This window comes from Dipteris shenzhenensis, chromosome 24 (assembly GCF_047967505.1).
Source record: "Dipteris shenzhenensis isolate YYH24624 ecotype China chromosome 24, Dip_SZ_1.0, whole genome shotgun sequence".
NCBI lineage: Eukaryota > Viridiplantae > Streptophyta > Polypodiopsida > Gleicheniales > Dipteridaceae > Dipteris > Dipteris shenzhenensis.
In genome coordinates, this window is record NC_141619.1 from 34,491,335 (window position 1) to 34,510,669 (window position 19,335).

General features: G+C 42.2%; 1 protein-coding gene and 1 pseudogene across 5 annotated transcripts; both read left to right on the plus strand.

The window, feature by feature from the left end:
• The first annotated feature begins 588 nt into the window (after positions 1-588).
• On the plus strand, positions 589-5,571 carry LOC147886530 (pentatricopeptide repeat-containing protein At3g03580 pseudogene; annotated as a pseudogene). Of its 4 annotated transcripts, none has more exons than XR_015543312.1 (3): positions 589-4,502; positions 4,758-4,837; positions 4,994-5,571. The product of XR_015543312.1 is annotated as a pentatricopeptide repeat-containing protein At3g03580 pseudogene, transcript variant X2 (transcript). The 4 variants fall into 4 exon arrangements; XR_015543314.1 differs by having other exon boundaries at positions 589-4,499; positions 4,949-5,571; XR_015543313.1 differs by having other exon boundaries at positions 589-4,499; positions 4,985-5,571.
• A 7,057-nt stretch (positions 5,572-12,628) lies between these two features.
• Positions 12,629-16,663, plus strand: LOC147886531 (uncharacterized). The gene is made up of 6 exons (XM_087395873.1): positions 12,629-12,983; positions 13,345-13,528; positions 13,916-14,031; positions 14,121-14,288; positions 15,951-16,223; positions 16,413-16,663. Exons 1-6 carry the CDS (start codon positions 12,741-12,743, stop codon positions 16,452-16,454), a joined length of 1,026 nt encoding a protein of 341 aa, XP_087251999.1. The 5' UTR covers positions 12,629-12,740; the 3' UTR covers positions 16,455-16,663.
• The last annotated feature ends 2,672 nt before the right edge of the window (positions 16,664-19,335 follow it).

The window sequence follows — 19,335 nt, forward strand, 5'->3', positions numbered from 1 at the left end:
AATGATGGATTTTCCTTGTTTAATAAAATAATAAGTAATATACTTTATTGTAACTATCTTTCTTGATCTCAAGGTGTCACAAATGATGTGAAGTCCTGGTAAAGGTTATCCAATAAAGTTTCTTTTGCTTCAATGATAGAGTAGCAATTTCACAATCCTTGAACTTGTTCATCATTCTAACGATTTCTATTTGGGGTCTATTGGGCATGTTGGGATATTCATCAATATTAGACAATTCCATGCTAGAGTTCTCAAGTGCACACAATGGGCTCTTTTAGAGAATTGTATTTATGTGCCAATTTTGATCAACTCACGTTGCAATACAAATCAATGAGCAATTTGATTGTTGTCCTAGTTGGCCCAATAGGAGGGACGAGCCTGAACATAGACACAAAAGATTTGTGTGCGGCCCATGAAGACCACCCACTCCATGGCCAACTCCTCCAACTGCTACATGATTGGCCCATTCCGTCTCCTCCAACCGCTACACCAATCAAAGGTTGGTGACATAGCCTGATGGTGGTGTGACCACGTGGCGGGTGGGTGGTTTACAAAAATCTTATTTTTTTGAGATAAGTGCCAACAGCTCCTACACGGACGCGCACACTATGGATCGTCGATCATTATGGAATCGTATTGCTCTACGAAGGTCGTCGATCATTACGGAATCGCCCAAATTCTCACCTTCACGTGTGATTTCTGCACTAACTCTAGGATTGATTCGGAGGTCGCTGTGCCTTCTAGAATTATGGGGCTTCTTGCCGATTTTCTATAGATCTGCTGTAACCTTTGTTGTTTGATGCTCCCGTAAACCTACTTCCATCTTTCGAAATTCGAATGCCCTTTTTGTTGCCATATCACAATCATCTGCTCTCGTAAATGCATGCTTCGTTTGAGTAGATACCCATTGTTTGATTAAGCCTTCCATGCCAGTCAACGAGCTATCATCTAGCTCAAGAGCATACTTTTAAACTAAAACTCTGCATGTTCTACGTTGCTGTAATTCAAGAGAAGCCATCTTCTTATTCTTCTTGAATTCAGGTGAGAAATGTTAGAGATTACGCAGTGAATGGGACTTGCTTCTAGGCCCAGTGGAGCAGCATCCGGCTGTCCTCCTGTGGTGAAGGTTGTGAGTGCACTTTTGTACTTATGTATGTGTGGACATATATATTCAAGCTTTGGTCGCTATATCTAGTGCTAGATCTGAGACCACAGTGTGTTGCCCAATGTTGACAGTATCCCTACCTCCCAGTCTCTACCAATTTCCTCTGCCTAGGGGGGTGGCTTCTGGCTGCAAAGTAAGACCAAGTGCTCCAGAATTCAAGCATAAGATTATCGAGGAATCGCTATGGATAGATGTCTGGAACAATCCAGGTTGGATCACAGACATTGTCCCTGAAAAGGAGTCAATGCCCGGGGCCAAAACATACCCTGGGCAAGCCTGGTCAAACGCTGAAGACCGTAGCTCGATGGTGAGGGTTAGCAATTGCAAACTCAGTGTTAGGTCTGCAGTACAGGTGGGCCTATCATCTATTGCACATGAACTGCAAGAGAACATAGGCTGGGAGATACTGAGTTTAGAGGAGGCACTCACTTATTTGGAACGGACTCCTCTGCTGCCCTCCATTGAGAACTTTATATGCATCTTGCAGAAGTGCAGAAAAGAGAAAAATTTAGCGTATGCTAAGCGCTTACATGACCTCATGTGCATAAGTGGGCTGGAAACTCATAAATTTCTCGGGAACTACCTTATCCCAATGTTGGTGGAGTGCAGAAGCATGTGCGATGCTCTGCAGGTTTTTAACAGGTTGGTTGATCAGAACGAGTTTTCTTGGACATCTCTCATCAATGGTTATGTAGAATGTGGGCAATCACAGCATGCCCTCGACTTGTACCATACAATGCAAGAGAGTAATGTACATCCTAGCAATCATACGTTTATGGCTCTATTAAAGGCCTGTGCTAGGCTGAAAGACCCCGAGAAGGGACAGGAAATACATGCTGAGATTGCGAGAAAGGAGTTGGGGAAAGATCCTTTTGTTGGTAACACATTAGTCGATATGTATGCCAAATGTGGCTTGCTTGCAAAATCCCGAGAAACCTTTGACAAGCTTCCAGTTCGAGATGTAGTGTCATGGACTGCGTTAATTGCAGGGTATGCCCAACATGGGCTTGGTGAGGAAGCGCTCAACTGTTTTAAACAAATGCAACTGGAGCGTGTGTTTCCAAATGCTGTCACGTTCATTTGCAGCTTGAAAGCTTGTGGCAGCGTTTTGGCCATAGATAAGGGTCGAGATATACATGCCAAGATTGCCAGAAAGGGGTTGGAAAGGGATCCTTTTCTTGGGAATGCCTTGGTTGATATGTATGCCAAATGTGGTTCGCTTATAAAAGCACGGGAAATATTTGATAAGATTCCAATTCGAGACGTAGTCTCATGGAATGCAATAATCACAGGATATGCCCAACATGGGCTTGGTGAGGAAGCGCTGAACTGTTTTCAGGAGATGCTACTAGAGAGTGTGTCTCCAGATGCTGTCACGTTGGTTTGCAGCTTGAAAGCTTGTAGTATCATAGGAGCCATAGACAAGGGCCAGGAGATACATACAGAGATTGCTAGAAAGGGTTTGGAAAGAGATCCTTGTGTCGGCAACACTTTGGTCGACATGTATGCTAAATGTGGCTCGCTTGCAAAGGCATATGAAGCATTTGACAAGCTTCCGGTACGAGATGTTGTCTCATGGAGTGCACTAATTGATGGGTATACCGTACATGGGCTTGTTGAGGAAGCACTGACCTGTTTCAAACAGATGCAACTGGAGGGTGTTTCTCCGAATGCTGTTGCATTTGTCTGCAGCTTGAAAGCTTGTGGCAGCATAAGGGCCATACAAAAGGGCTGTGAAATACATGCTGAGATTGCAAGAAACGGGTTGGAAAGAGATATTTGTATTGCCAACACCTTGGTCGATATGTATGCCAAATGTGGCTTGCTTGCAAAAGCATGGGAAGTCTTTTCTGAGCTTCCAGCTCGAGATGTAGTCGCATGGACTGCTCTAATTGCAGGATACGCGGAACATGGGCATGGTGTGGAAGCGCTGAACTGTTTCCAACAGATGCAACTGGAGGGGGTGTCTCCGAATGCTGTCACATTTGTTTGCACTTTGAAAGCTTGTGGCAGTGTAAGAGCCATAGACCAGGGTCGTGAAATACATGCTGAGATAGCCAAAAAGGGGTTGGAAAGAGATCCTTGTATTGGCAACACCTTAGTTGATATGTATGCCAAATCTGGCTTGTTTGCAAAAGCACGAGCAGTGTTTGACAAGCTTCTAGTTCCAGATGTAGTGTCATGGAATGCACTAATCTCAGGATATGCCCAACATGGGATTAGTGAGGAAGCGATGAACTGTTTCCAACAGATGCAACTGGAGGGGGTGTCTCCAAATGTAGTCTCATGGACAGCACTTATCACAGGATATGCCCAGCTAGGAGAAAGTGAAAATGTTTTCCATATGCTTGAAAGGATGAGAGGGACAGGCATAGAGCCTGATGGGGTCACATTCCTGAGTATTCTTATGGTGTGCAGCCATGCAGGTTTAGTGGAGAAGGGCCAGAAGTATTTTGAGGCCATGAGCAAAGACTATGGCATCACTCCAACCATTGAGCACCACACTTGCATTATTGATCTCCTTGGCCGTGCAGGCCGGATAGATGAGGTGGTAGCAATGGTGGCGAAGATGCCTTTCCAACCTGATCTTGCAGTGTGGCTTACTGTGTTGGGTGCTTGTCGTAAGTGGGGTAAAGTGGAGCTTGGAAGACATGCCTTTGATCATGCTGTGCGATTAGATAAAGAGGATCCTGCAGCTTATGTCTTAATGTCTAACATCTATGCAGGTGCTTGCATGCAGGAGGATAAGGAGGAGGTCGAGGCAATGGGAATGAAAGCACAAGCATGGAGGAAGCCAGAACAGAGTTGGACTGAAGTTAATGGAATTGTACATACCTTTGTGGTAGGGGATATAAGACATTCTCAAAGCAGCGATATATATGCAAAGCTAGATGATCTTTACCTTCAAATGGAGAAGGAAGGGTATGTCCCAGGTCTTTATTGTGAGTCACGGGGCATATCTGATGCAAAGAACCATGGGTTATGTAGACACAGCGAGAGGCTGGCTATCGTGTGTGCCCTACTCAATACACCCAAGGGGACACCCGTACATGTTGTAAAAGATCTCCGAGTTTGTGATGACTGTCATGCAACTATTGCCTTTATATCAAAGATAGAGCAACGAACTATTCTCGTCAGAGATGCAAAACGTGTTCATGTTTTCAAGGAAGAAAAGTGTATTTGTGGGGACTACTGGTGACACTATGCATCTATATTAGCAATGTTATTTGAAATCTTCCTGCTACATTGATGAAAAGACTGGCGATGTGGACTCAGATGGGAAGGAAGAAAGTTAGTCAGATCATGCTTGGTGTACAGTGAATCGCATTAAAAGGTGGTGAGTCTGTTGCCAAAAACATGCTGTGTGATTTCTGATCTTTTTGTTTTGTGACCACTTTAATCTTGCACTTTCTGTTACTACTTTTACCTCTCCCATAATTTTAATTTCATTTATTATTACACAGGCTTTAAAAAAACATTTCTACATGTCTAGATTTTAATTTAGCCACATGTAGATCTGTTTCCTGTTGGATGTCAATCAAATATTAAGCTGTTATAGAGTTCAGCAAAGTTGTTTCCTTGTGGTTGGCAGATTTACTCTTCAACCATGTGGAAACCAAAGGATGATGCTGGTCGGAGCAACAATCAACCATTTCCAACAATTACATATTGGTATATACTTTGCGATGGCTGTATCAAGCTCCTAGAAATCTAATTTTGGATTATTATATCTTTGCTTTGACTGATCTTTGCTCTGTTTCTTGCTTTTGAAACATTGTGTAGCTTCTTATGAAAAGTTGGTGCTTTCTTCACTGTTAGAACCTGCAGGGGGAACGCGTGTCAAGAACACACACCCAAGAATCTACACCGGCTACAGAGGTCACACACCCTGCCCCATAGCCATGCAGAGGCCTAGAGCATCCAACAATCCCTGGGGGAATACTCTTTATACTGGACACACCCACAGGCACACATTTGCATATGAGTCTAGTCTGGTCCCCTCCCCATGTCACTAGCGCGACCCTCTGAGGGGTAAGGCACATGTTTAGGCCTTTCTCCAATACTCACTACTGCAAATATATAACTACCGTTGATCACAAGCTTGAACAGTGTGCAGGAAGGAGTTTCTCAACGTTGGTTTGTTCGTATTATATTATTGTGGCAATGTTTCTGTCAGAGATTCTAGTGCTTGGAAAAGTAGTTGTGATTGATTTTGCAAAAGATTGGACATTTTATGGTTTTCATTTGTGGCTTTCGGGGCCCTAGCCTGCTGCAGCAGTGTTCTGAACGTTGAGCTTCAGGCTTGTCCTATCCAAATGTTTTTGATTTTTTGATGGCACGAAAATGCAAGATTAACAACATACACCTGCATGTAGAACTAAAAAAAACATTCACTTTTAATAGACATAAAAAATGGCTCTTTACATTGAGAAAAAGCATTCAAAGATAGTGCAATATAGACCACATTGGACCCTTGGATATCGGCGCATGGCTTGGAGAGACTTGAACATGTCACTTGCTCTTTGCCGTTAGACCTCCTTTTAGACCTCCTTTTATGTATCTTTGTAAACATTAACCTTTAGAAATCAAATTCACTGCACTCAAAGAGCTCTTCATGCCTGTGTGATATGTCATCCAGTATTTGTTCATGCATTCGTTTCACATATGTACACATCTGTTTTCTATGGTTCATGACCTTCGACTTTGAATGTTAGCCCTTGATGCGACCCACGTGCACCTAGAAGGATGCCTCGCCTCATTTGAATGGAGATGCCATGGGAGACCTACAGCACCCATGCCTAACTTGAGAAGTTGTGGACCCACTTTAGAGTACCTTGGATAATTACAATTGTAGAGATGAGAGACTTCCGCCCTCTGAGTGCATCAGGAGGGCAGCAGCAATCACAAAGCCATCATGCGATAGCAGCACCTGGCACTTTGAACAACTCTCTGAGACAATCAAATGACCAATTGTAAAGTGCTTTGACAAAAGCAGTGCGCTTCAACACACAGCTTTGGCAAGGCGCCCATGGAAATAGCTTGCAAGTCGGGGTTTGTGTATTGAAGCCTATGTTGTTGAATAAAATTTTGGTCGCTTGTTTTTATGGTTATTGATTTACAATTTTGGGTTACATGGCAAATAAATGTTGGCTGTAAATAGTTTGGCATGTATATAATTAGGTGATATCTTTGTTGTGAGACCAAGATGATCGTGCAGCAGTTGTTTGAGGGTGTTGATGAGAGGCACAAAGCTAATAATCTATGAAACTTAAGTAGTTTTAAACCTTTGATGTGGTTCTTTGAATTCCTATTATCTATTTTCCAAGTTTTTGAAGTCTTCCATTAGAGGATTATGTTGTATTCTATTGCTTGTTATGCTATTTTCAAAGTTTGAAGCTTGAAATGCTGACCAAAATTCATGTTATTTGAATATTGTCTAATGGTTTTCGTTTAACACTTGGCAATGGTTAAAGCTTCCAAATTTAGTGAAGTGATTCAACTAGTCATGTCAACATCGTGATTTTGAGAAAACTGAAATAAAATAGAATGTGGAAGTATTGATTTAAGTACATGAATGGAGAAAATCAATCTAAAGATGGCCAAGGCTACTAGATAAGATTTCAAGCACATAGAGTGCATGAGTTAATATCAGCTAATATTTTAGAAATTACAATTAGAATGATATAATGCAACAAAGTTTTGAATTAACACTAGAAGAAGAATAGGTATTTTAGAATTTATTGGGCACTATAGCTTTTTTAGGCGTGGTTAATCAAACCAAAAGGTGACTTTAGGTTGACCCTTTACAAAAGATGACGTTAGTTTGGCCTTTTATCACCACATACCAAGAGAAAGAAAAGTTATGGCTTTACAACCACTACCTATCCAGAATCCCAAAGTTAGAATAACCAAGTTCAGTGGAATAACCAAAGAGTACATAGACAACCACATAGGTCAATTTGAAACTAGATGGCACACTAGTTGCTTTGATGTTTTGTATAATGGTGACATATATTGCCTCCGTCCACGTTTGGTGCTTAAAAGTAGAGGCAAGGGGCACCTTCAACAGCTCCAAAAATCAACTTCCTTTAGTTCGGGTGATTCTGTTCGTCCCCATTTTGCTGAGCCATGGACAAAGTTTTCCTTCAACCATGCAAATGAACCTCTCGTGGCATTGATCGAGGAACCCCTACGTCATTGATTGATGTAGTGGAATTCTGACACGATGCATGTGGGAAGCCTAATACAACAACATACAAAATGCCACTTGAATTCGAAACATAGCACGACGCAAGGCACATTACATAGAGAAAAGAGGCTTTCAATAGAGGGTCTCTAGTGTTTAGATTCAAGTTTTGGCTCAGAGTTTGGAAGCCCCGCTTTGTTTTAAAGCTATCAATGACCTTTTTCGAGTAGAAATATGTATTGAAAAGTTTCCCGAATCCATGAAGTATTGAAAGAATGCACTCGTGACTTGCACCATTTCCATCGGCAAAGGATTAATACTTTGATTCAGAATGTGCAACGAAATAGAACGGGAACTTGCAGGCACTTGCAAAATAGAAAAACATAGATGCTTGCAAAAGAGAAAATAATGATCGCAATAGGACTCACCAGGGTGCGCCCTATAGCTTTAGATTCCTTACTTTGCTTTGTGGGAACTTTTGCTTTTTACTTCCTTGCCCAATATCTCTTCTATGCTGTTCCTCAACCTCTTAAAGCTAGCTGCTGTAAGAAATATACTACCCTGGAGCTCGTATCACTATGTAAACTGAAGATCGTTGCCTTCCTTCATCTCCCAGACTGACTCTAGAAGCTCTTGCTGCGCGTATAGACCTTTTCCTATTGGAGATGATTGCTGAATATGCCTAGTCGAACACTTTATTGCAATCGGAGATCCGTTCATGAATAGTCTCCTCGGGACTTCCTACTTCCGATAGGAGAGCCTTGCCGTATCGTGCTGCTTAGAGATTGGTGTGTTTTCTCCATTCTGCACTCTTTTCATGACTCGCGAGTATGTGACCAATACCCAGCTTTGCTTTCACCTAAGACTGAAAGAGGGAGGAAGGGAGAGAGGGAGAGAAAGAGAGAGAGAGAGAGGGAGCGCGCCTCGATTCCCCCATAGTTGGTTCTTGATAGATTGAGACTGACAGAGAGAGCTTTGACTCTGCCATAGCCAACCCCTTGACACGGAGACAGAGAGCTCTTGATTGAGGTAGAGAGCTTTGATTCCGCCATAGCAAGCTCCTAATCGACTTAGAGAGCTTTGATTCTGCCATAGCCAACGTTTTAATAGCAAGAAACAGAGACAGAGCTTCCTTGAGGGAATGATAATGGAGATGTATTCGGCCAGATTCTTTCTTTCCTCATTCAGGCCACACTCTTTTTCATCTTGGGAGGCCGCTTGGAACATAGCTACATGATCCGCATTCGTCCACCAAACAGGAGCATGCCACCCATCTTTCCATCTTCCAGCTGCCTTGGCTCACTTACTCCTTCTCGGTCACACCTTCACCCTCCACTTCCTTGTCACCGCCACAAATATATGCACCGCCCTCATGACCAAAGTGTTTTTCTTGCAAAAACCAAGAATGCCAAAGCTCGCACCCTCGTGGTCAGCTAATACTCCAACTTCCACTTGCCTTGAACATTGTTAGAGAAGAAGAGCCACCTGAAGAAATAGCCACGATGCTAGTGAGACTGGCAGGGAGGGCTCGAGCAGGAGTCAAAAAACAGCCTAGAGGAGCGTAAAGGACAGAGGAAGTGAGGAGCATTGATGCTTGGAGGCGGCTAGGAGCAGTGAGGAGATGGTGGGAGGAGATTTCGTGAGCTCTTTTCTTCCAACACCCTCTCCCTCCATCCACATGTGGCACACATATGTTTCTCTCACGATGCCACGTGGCTTTGACGATTGCAGTGGGCTGCATCGCTACTGTAGTCTCCGTTTCGCACCACCTCACAGTATCTGCATCTGCGTCTGCTAGCAACAGTCGTGGGCCCGCGGCTTGTCTCGTCTTGATCTAACGCCAGACCTCCCGGATCTAATGGAGGGCAAACTCCAGACCTCCCGAACCTCTCCCGGACCTCCCTCCTCTCTTCCCTAGCCACCAAATCCTCGGACCTCCCTCCTCTCTTCCCTAGCCTCCAAATCCTCTCCATGTGGAAGGTATGGTATTTCTCTCCTTAAGAAATAGTATAGAAGCTTGCTGCCTACATGGCAACCTAGGTGCTACCCAACTTCATCCATTACAAACCACTTTAGGTAAAGAAATTTGAAAGAAAAAAGAGCAACCCATCGTTTCAATGAGTGCTCAACCCAAAATTGAAGCTCAGAGTTGGTAAACCATCCTCTTCAAGGATTGTCAAAGCCACTTTCCAATTGGTCTTCCCAAAGATTTGATGGGAAAACCCAATAGGAAATCCCATGTCTGGTCAAAGGGAAGCAAGGTGTCCTTAGACCTTTGCAGAATCAAGCCTACAATCAAAGCTTAGGGATTGTAGAGGGAAAAGCTTGGCCCAAAGAAAAAGCAAACAATGAGTAATGTGAAATTTATCGTCTTGGCATCAAATTCGTCATCTTTGCCTTAGCAAGTTTGCTCTTCCTCGCCACAATCGACAACCTACAAACCCTTCTCCTTCCCTTCCCATCTGCTTTACTCTTGTCTTGCCTCCCTGCTCTGCTCCTTATCGCTTCAATTCCAAGGTATCTGCCCCCCCATCACAACCACCCCATCCAAAAAGTCTAAGAGTTGCCTTATTCCTTTTGGTTTGGGTCAAAGAATTCCAATAGAATTTACAGTAGCATATATATGATTGGGTATTATTACTCCTATTTGTTTGAAATATGGCTTCTACTATTCCCTGTCACCTCCTTATCTCCCCATTGTAGCTTGTACTTTATTGCCACCTCCCCTCCAACCATGTTTTGCATTTACAAACTCCCTCCCACTACTCTCTCTAAATTTCCCATCTTCTAGTTCTCCTAGAACCCCATGTGACAACAATTCAGCCATTGTTGGCTTCCCTACACAATTGAAAAGAGCATCTAAGTGGGATTGAATGCATGTACTCAACATGCAATGGAAGGTGATTGACTCTTGAGAGAGGCCTTAGATATGAAACATTTAAGTGGTCCTCATTGAGCACACTTACCACCCTCCAAGAGACTACATCCAATATAGAAAGCTTGATGATAGCTTGTGCTTCTACAATGCACCGCATTGACTGTATGTATCCACCACTGCAATCCTAGCCATTGTCATCACACATCATCCCTCATCTTATTCCACAACATACCATCCCATGAAAAAATCATGTCAAGCACTTTGTGGTTTGTAGCCACCTCACAAATGCTTACTGTCCGCTCACCTCTATGTGCCACTGAAGTTTTTCATCTCCTAAGCTCACCACCTCAACTCTCAACTTTGTGCAGTGCTGAAGCATAACTCTATGACTAAATCTTACCAGTCACTCTCAAGCCTTTCAATGTCCATCTTATTTGCCTCAATGCCGCTTACTCTCATCATCTTTAGCAAGCTATTGTTGACACGATCGTTGGTGGGAAGCAAAAGAGTCTCCTTGCAAGCATCCTGTCTAGTTTCTTCCTTAGAGACCTGCAAGTACTTAAAATTTGCAAGATCATCATAACAAATACAAATGCATCTTTCATAGATCAAGTAGAGGTTAGAGGCAATTTTGCATCATCGACGGAGCAGAACACCTAAGGATCGACAAAAGTAATGGCTTTTGTATCAAAAAGTAAATTCCCATGGCAAATGGTCGTCTGTCCAAGCTTTTTATTACACTAATTTGAACCGCTGTGAATTTAACGTTCAAGAACATGGAAAGGTATGAATTTCGTTACTTATATAGTTTGTGTTGCTTGATCAATCGCCTTCCGGTATACACAATTCTGTTTAAGCTGTTGCCCAAGTTTACAACATCAATCCAAGCCAATGATTGCCCCAAGTGGACGATCTAGCCAACAAAGCCACTATCTATCATCGATCCAAGACTTTGCATTTTCCCTTTGTGCTCTTCCTTGAATTTCTTGATTCAATGCTTCTCCCTCCTTTCCCAAATCTCAACACTTTGACTTTCCTCATCTGCAAAGTGAAAAGCTACTGTGTCGCCAAGTTTGGGATGATGAAAATTAGTTGAGCGTAGAAGGGTGGGTAGGTGAGAGGAAGATGGGAAAGGTGGAAGGGAAAGGATCAGGGGAGGACAGGATGAGAGTAGGATCGTCAAGAGTAGGCTCAAAATAAAAGTCAGCTCCATTTTGTTAATAGCACTCAAATCAAGCTTCCCTAACGCCAGCTCAAGCCTATGCATAGTAGTCAGCAAGCTCAATCTTGAGCCATCAGAGCCCTGCAGCCAAGAGCCCACTAACGGCAAAAAACTTTTGCAGAAGAACAAAACATACCTCATCGTAAACTCCAGCCAGTCATCCGGACGCCTTCATAAAGTCTCTACTAACGGGCTGAAAAGAGGTGCACTAACGGCCATAGGTTTGCTAGCATCCAAGCTACCGCGTGGGTTTTGAATGTTCCAAGACAAGCTCCACCGCAAACTAACATTTTCGGGGCATTGAACAGGAGGCAACTAAACGAAATAAGCACATAACTTCCTGCAGATGGGTAATCATGTAGCTCCCCTAAGAATGGTCGAGTATGTGCAAAAGACTCTTGCTAATATCGAGAAGGATGGAATCTCTGTTTGCTCTCGTCGGGAAACACATGCATGAAAGGACTGCGAGAAGAAGCTACCTTCCCTGCAATTTAAATCTGCATCTTGGCAGGATGCAGATCTTTGTGATGACCACCGTCGAGGGAAAAACCTCCACAATAACACAAAACTTAGAGAGCTTCAGTTCCATGCCTACAATAGGCCCAAAGCAAGGCGGAGGAACCTACACTACTCTTGATTCTGGTTTTCACATGAGGAGGATGTCACCTCTAGCAAGATGAACCCTCCGGCTGTCTCCAAGAACTAAAATAGCCTCAGGTTCACCGCTTCCGACCACCCTTGATCATTCCCCTTGATCATTCATCCTCCGTATCCATTCCGGGCGAGTAGCATGAAGAGCTGAAGGGGGGTGGGGGATTCAGATCAAATGAGCTGATGGGCGGAGGAGGTAACTGGCAAACTTTAGGGAACTGTAGGACGTGACGGGTGAGCTCCTTCAGGAGAGAGGAGGATTCAAATTTCAAATGCAAGAGCATAATTGCTGCCACAGCAGGATGCATTTATGCCAAGGGGGAGCAGCACTGAGCAGCAGCATTCGGGTTTCAACAGGAAGAGTTGCCGCAGATGCAACCTAGCTCTCCCCCTTCACACAACACGTGGCAACCTCTTGCCTCCCCCTCACACGACAAGTGGCAATCTATTGGCCTCCCACCCTCCTTAATATATAGTATAGAGTATAGATATAGACGTATAGAAGGCAAATATATTTTTTAAGAGAGAAAACAAGGAGGACTATTATACACACGTAAAACAAGCAGGGCTCTTATGCATCACCGTCCTCACCATCTAGGGCGACCTTGTTATTTCCAAGTTCGAAGCTCCGACTCACATGAACATGGCGCAGCACAAAGCTGTGGAGGTCTTCGAGATTCACCCCGATGATCCCATCGCCGGTTGCAGATTGGGTCTCCGGAATACCCCCTCCCCTGGCCCCGATCAAGTCCTCGTCCGCGTCCTTTGCCGCGCTGTCAATCCTTCCGATGTTTTGGCCATTCAAGGACATTACCCTGCCTGGCGCCCTCAATCTCTGCCCGCCGTCCCTGGCTTCGAAGGAATGGGTGTCGTGCACCAGGTACACGTCTTCTTTCTTTTTTGCCAATATAGACTAGAGGATCTTTCGTTTGTCGCAGAAACTGATAAAGTAGTGAGCGTTGAGGATATGAATGAGCGCATTGGGCAGATTTCTGTCTCCGATGTTCGTAAACTTATCCTTTTTTTTTCTTTACATTTCAGAAAAGAGTATTCCACGATTTGAGCCGCCTTCCGAGCGTTGCTTTTGATTGGTTTTTAACCCATTAAATTTGGCCCAATCACGTTGCTAGTCGTGGATTTCACAAGCGAGATGCCACCGATCCCTAGGATTTTGTCTTCACAACTTGTAAAATGCCCTTTGCCTATTACTCTAACAGAGAAATCTTTTTTAAGTCTTGCAGGTCGGTGAAAAAGTGACCAATGTGAAAGTTGGGCAACGTGTGTTTCCTTTGAGCTCCAAATCTGACGAGACCGGGCAAGGTTTGTGGCAGGAATACATCGTTATTCCCGCATTATCGCAATTTCCTATACCAGATACAGTCAGTGATGAGGTCGCTGCTCAATTTCTGGTGAATCCCTGGACAGGTGAGCGACTTTTCAACCATCTCTTTCCTAATAAGTAGACATAACGTTGAAGAACCCGCTCCCATCTATATGAGCAACAAGGAGACACGTCGCAGAAATGATGGGGCGCCTTTTTCACAATGCCCATTGAGAACAGCGATTCCCGTGTCGTTCTAGACTGCCTTGTGTACGAAGTACCAAAGACGAGTTTCGACTCTCGAGTTCTTTTTATGTCAATTATGCACTAATTCTAGCTCGTAGAGTCTAGACATTACTATGAATGATGCCTGTGCATCATTCATAGGAGCGCAAATTTCTGTTTATTTTCATAGTGTACGAGCCCTCAAGTCACACGGTCCTGATTCTTGACTGTGGTTTCACAATATGCATGTGGCGTTAAGGGCAGTCTATGGGGGATGGCCCGTGTGTTGAACGTGCCAAAAGGGGAGTATGTTATCCAAACAGGCGCTGCAACAGTCTTGGGCCGAATGTTCATTCAATACGCTCACCATGAAGGCATAAAGGTAACGAAGGATGCACTCGTTGATTGAATGCTAATCTGATGCGCACACAAGGAAGAGTAGCGGATGGTGATAAAGGTGTGCATGTGCAGACGATTAATCTGGTGAGGCGCAAGGAGCAAAAAGAGGAATTGAAAGCGTTGGGTGCGGACGAAGTGATAAGTGTGAGTGAGGACGATGTGGTTGAGCAAGTGAAGAAAATCACAGGTGGCAAAATGGCATATGGAGCTATCGATTGTGTGGGTGGCCACATGACCAAGGTAACACCTCTCTTTTTTTGGCAGAAACTAATACCACCTCCTGAGACATGTAGGCAAGAACTAATGCTACCTCCTGAGAATGGTAGGTAGAAACAAAACCATCACAACATCTGTACCCAAGAGATATCTCAGGTATAGAAGTCCCAAGGTAACCAAAAGATATCTCGAGTCTAAAGTCCCTTTAGATTGTTCTCTCTCTTCTTTTCTTTTCTTTTATAAATAACAAGTACCTTGACCTGTCTACAACGGGCTAGGGATCCACCGTCTGAAAACCTCCCTTCCTCTCTCTTCTCTCTCTCTCTCTTTCCCACGTGGAGTCCTCCTTTGCCTAGAACCTGACTCTCCTCTGAGTGCCAAGTGGAACCTTCCTATTAGGAAATTGATAGAAATAATGTGTCGACTTATAGTATTGAAAACATAAATAAAAAACGGTTACACATGGCCCAAAGCCAATGCTGACTAGTAGCTAGTGTAGAAATAAAGAAAAGCTAAGGCAATCTCCCTCTCTTCCATTTTCGGCCTGCTCTTGAAGGTAGGACTAGCAAATGTGTGAGTCCTTAGAAAATGAAAATTACTTTTGCGGACTTTTTGTGGCTTAGCATTATGGAAAACTAATTTGAGGCATTGAATGAATGTTTATGATAAAAGCCCATGGTATCATTGAGCAGGAGAAACTCACTCGTACAACTTTTAGGTTGCTTCGTAGCTCCGTAGCTTCATGCATTCAATTGCTTGAAGCTTCCCAACTACCCGGTTGATGTATTTCTAGATAAGCTTTAGGTATCTTAATTCTATCCTTGTGAAGCTCATGACTGCACACATTGTCGAGATTCCGAACAAGCCCTGCACATAGATAAAAGAGAGTATTCTCCATGCTACCTTCAAGCCACTACAGCTTTAGTTTAGACAGCTTGGCTTTACAATTTGTTCTCAGTAGGTCTAATGAATCTCATTCATTTTGTTAAAAGTTCTTTAGATTTTTCTATTCTTAATTGAGGCTTCTTTATATTTTTAATGTTTTTATTAGCAGGGTCTCCTAAGAGGTAGTCCTATATTGGAGAATTAGAATCTCCTTTGTGAATTTCCACAAGTAATATTTTTTCTATTACAAAGTCTTTTTTGCTTAAAGCTTATGGAAAAATTGAGCGCTTGCTTTCTTAGTACCTATTGTGGAGAATACAACATGTCCCATCCTAGCAAAAGTATAGTTAGCTTTTTAGTTTGTGGTAAGTGCAAAAAACATTGTGGGATATACTAGGAGCCAATGCCCACATGCACTCATCCTCTCTTGTTTTTCGAACAAAGGATAGTTTATTAAAATAATAGGCGTTTCTTTTTTTTTTTAATGCCTTCTATTCAATAGCTCAAGTTAAGTTCGATTAACAAAACCTTATCAACCACATTTTGCTTTAAAGTCCTTTTACACTGTTGTGCAACATGGTCTTTTTTATCACCACTCTCTCGAAGGACAAATTGCTTTTCCTCTCTCATATTTTTAGAATACCTCCACTCAATCTTCTCTTGCACACAAGGCAAATTGAATGCTCACAATTATTGCTTGTCTCTTCTTTTGCTTTTACTTCTATTGCTTTCACATCTATTATAAAAGGAATAGTAGATTGCCATGGGGGACACTAATTAAAGAAAATATGTCGGGTGTAGGTTGTGGCACAAAGCGTAAGAGATGCAGGCACAGTGCTTGTTTATGGGCTACTAGGAGCATTTCACTCAGAGATTGAGATAAGAGACCTTACATTTAGGGATATAAAGGTGCATGGGTTTTGGCTAAGAAGTTGGATCGAGGAACAATCCCCTCATGAGCTCATGCAAATTGGGGCCCATATCATGAGCTTGCTCGAGAAGAAGGTCCTCTTGCCCTTAGTAGGGGAGAAGTTTCCCCTCGACAATTTTAAAGATGCCATAAAGAAGAGTGTGGTATGCTCTCTCTCTCTCTCTCTCTCTCTCTCTCTCTCTCTCTCTCTCTCTCTCTCTCATGTAGATAGAGTATTATTGCATGCCTATCTCTTTATTTAATTACTTACTTTTAGGCTTACTTTGTGCAATATTTTTCATGCCTTAATTCTTGTTAAACAAAGTTATCATCCCCTTATCTTCCTTCTTTAGGAGCCTGGACGTGGTGGCAAAGTGTTTTTGGTTAGCTACTAAACAGAGGCAATAGATGAAATGGAGAAGCATCTAAACGGAGTACGTAAGAGCCTTTGTGGAAGTTTTTTCTAGTGCTCTTATTTATCTACTAGACATTGGCTTGTAAACAAGTGTATAGAAGCCACAATGTGGAAGTGCCTATAAACTTCTCTTAGCTACACTACAAGTAGAATTACATCAGCAAAAGCATTAAGGTCCTTTGATTTTAAAGATTGTTTAATTTTGTTAAAATATAAATATGATCACTATTTCTTATGCTTATGGTAATAAAGAAAGTAGTCATACAAACATGTTTGTGTCATAAATCCTACGATATCAAACTTGCCATTAAGGTTTTTTTTATTACAACACAATTGCATTATAACAAGTTCAAAGTAATTTTCATTAGACATTGTTGAAGGTAGTAAGCTTTGGTTTGTATATTTGTTAAGGGAGATATCAACTAGAGTTGCATGTTTAAAAGTTTTCAAAGTATTAGCTCACCTTTGTGTAGAGTCCCTACATTTGTAATGTTAAACATGAAATGATGTTTGAATAAAGCAATTATGAAGTCCAAGTTTTGTCTTTTATAGGAAGCCACTGCCAATGACAATGTAATCAAGATTGTGCAATGTTCTTTCATATTCATGCCAAATATTTTCTTTTTCCTTTTTCTTTTCTCCCCCTCCAAAAAGTTGTAAATATATTCCAATAAAGACAAGGGCAAAGCTTAACAAACACTCCTCGAGCATATTACTTTAAAGCCTTTGTTGAAGTTTCTAGATTGGAAAGCAACCTCTAAACTTCCCATCTACTATAAAAGCACAAAAGAGACATCTTTGTAGCTTTGATATGGCAAGGAACATAATCATCTGCATCTCCCATTTGAATATATTGCATCTCCCATTTGAATATATTGCAATGATGAAGAATGACTAAGTTTATGCATGAGAATTGTTTTCCATAAGGTTACAAAGAAGTGCATTGTTCATGTTTGAGCTTGCTAAGTAGAGGCTTGAGTAAGGAGTTGGGTTCATTTTCTTTTTAGATAAAAGGAGGGGATATATTTAGAGTGCTAGCATAATTACAATTTTACATCATTGACTATTTTGCTTTGTGCTAGAAAGGTATCAGATTCTCATCATACATCGCAAAGGAAGCTATATATTTCGATTGGAAAAATGAAAATAAATATTACCAAAATGTCATCTACTCCTATAACTTCTTCTACCACATCACAAAGAGGATGCAAGTATCCCTTGTAGCTTTCAACCCTACCTTTTCTAGATTAAATGTCTCTCTTGATCAAGCTAAGAGTTGTAGATGGTCCTCATAATCCTTAATGATCATGTCTCTTTCTTGTATGTAGTAGATTACTCAGTTGCAAGGCACCCAAGGACACATGATTTGTAGCTCATTGGAACCGAATAATTCGTGCAAGCTTTATTCTCAATACATTCTAATGGCTACTGTTTCTCATTAGAATGTCACGAAAGAATAGCACTACTAACGTGAAAAGGGCAAGACCCAACCTTCCCTCTTAACCCTATTAGAGTATTTGCAATTCATGACGAGTTGTGCTCCATCTTTTGCATCTAAGGTAGCTCTTGCTTCTTTTACCTATTATGGTTACATTCTAAGATTTTTTTTCTTAGAAATGCTTGTCTGGGAGAGTAAATGATAGAGATCATCGCATAATAAGTCCACTGAGTGGCTTCACACATGGACAAACAAAAGTGTGTTTTTGTCCTTTTATAGGTTGAGCATTACTATCAATTGATCTATGATAGGCTTAGGCCTTAAATTTGGTTTGATTCTGACACCATTGATATGTTTGTCAAGTTCATTCCCATGTTCCTTTTCCAAGAATATAAAATGTGAAAAGGGTTGCAAGATTTAAGTTGCATCTTTCGTGGATGAAGTCCCAATTTTGAACTATACGTTATGACATAATCACCTTTCTGAATACTTTGAACTTGATATTCCTATTCACCCAGGCCTGGTTGCATCTCTAAATTATATCCAAAATCAAAGAACTCTAAATTATATCTTCCTCTCATTGTAGGAACTATAGCGAAACTTCTTGAGATAAGTACAGCCATAGCAAGGCTTGGTAATATAAACTCTATGGGTACTACAACTTCACGACCATACACCAACCTACATGGTGTCATCCCTATTATAAATTTGAATGTTGTTCTGAAAGATCATAATGTTTTTTTGAAAGCCCATAGTGCACCATTGTGAATGGTGTTGTTACCTCTGTGGCGGCCAAGGGCCAATGAATGCGTGTGTGGAGTAGTGGCAAAGCTCCGCTTGTAATATAACTTGAGAAATCTAGTGGGATGAGGATAGCCAAAATCCTCTCCAGAAAAGATCTGGTCATACTTGTAAAATCAAGATCTAGAGAGAGAAATACTAAAATTAGAGAGAGAAAGACTAAAAGCCTTCACTCTTTGAGGTATCTTCACAAGATACCTTCACAAGTGCATGGACCCAAAGGCATCTTCATAAGGTACCTTCACAAGTAAAGGGACCCAAAGGTACCTTCAGAAGTGGAGGGACCCAAACGTATCTTCACAAGGTACCTTCACAAGTGAAGGGATCCAAAGGTACCTTCACTAATGAAGAGACCCTCATGTATAAATTTCTCTCTATGGAATGAAGCTCCCACTCTTGAATGGCTCTGTGTTCAGTACGACTTTGGTATTCTTGCACAAATCTTCTCCAAGTGTCCATGCTTTCTCACGCTATTGTGTTCTAGCATGCTGTCACTCTTGCACTCCTCCCTCGTCCTTCCTCCTCCTCTTTCCTCCTCCATCCTTCCCCTTCCTCATCCTCCCTTCTCCTCTTTCCACCTCCCTCCTCTTTCCTCCTCCCTCCTTCTTCTTCCTTCTCCTCT

What these genes read in the sequence shown, in the direction of transcription:
- LOC147886531 (XM_087395873.1), top strand. Translation starts at nt 12,741, where the DNA reads ATGAACATGGCGCAGCACAAAGCTGTGGAGGTCTTCGAGATTCACCCC. An exon ending in GAATGGGTGTCGTGCACCAG is followed by an intron (nt 12,984 to 13,344) that starts GTACACGTCTTC and finishes TAAGTCTTGCAG; the next exon opens with GTCGGTGAAAAAGTGACCAA. An exon ending in CTCACCATGAAGGCATAAAG is followed by an intron (nt 14,032 to 14,120) that starts GTAACGAAGGAT and finishes GTGCATGTGCAG; the next exon opens with ACGATTAATCTGGTGAGGCG.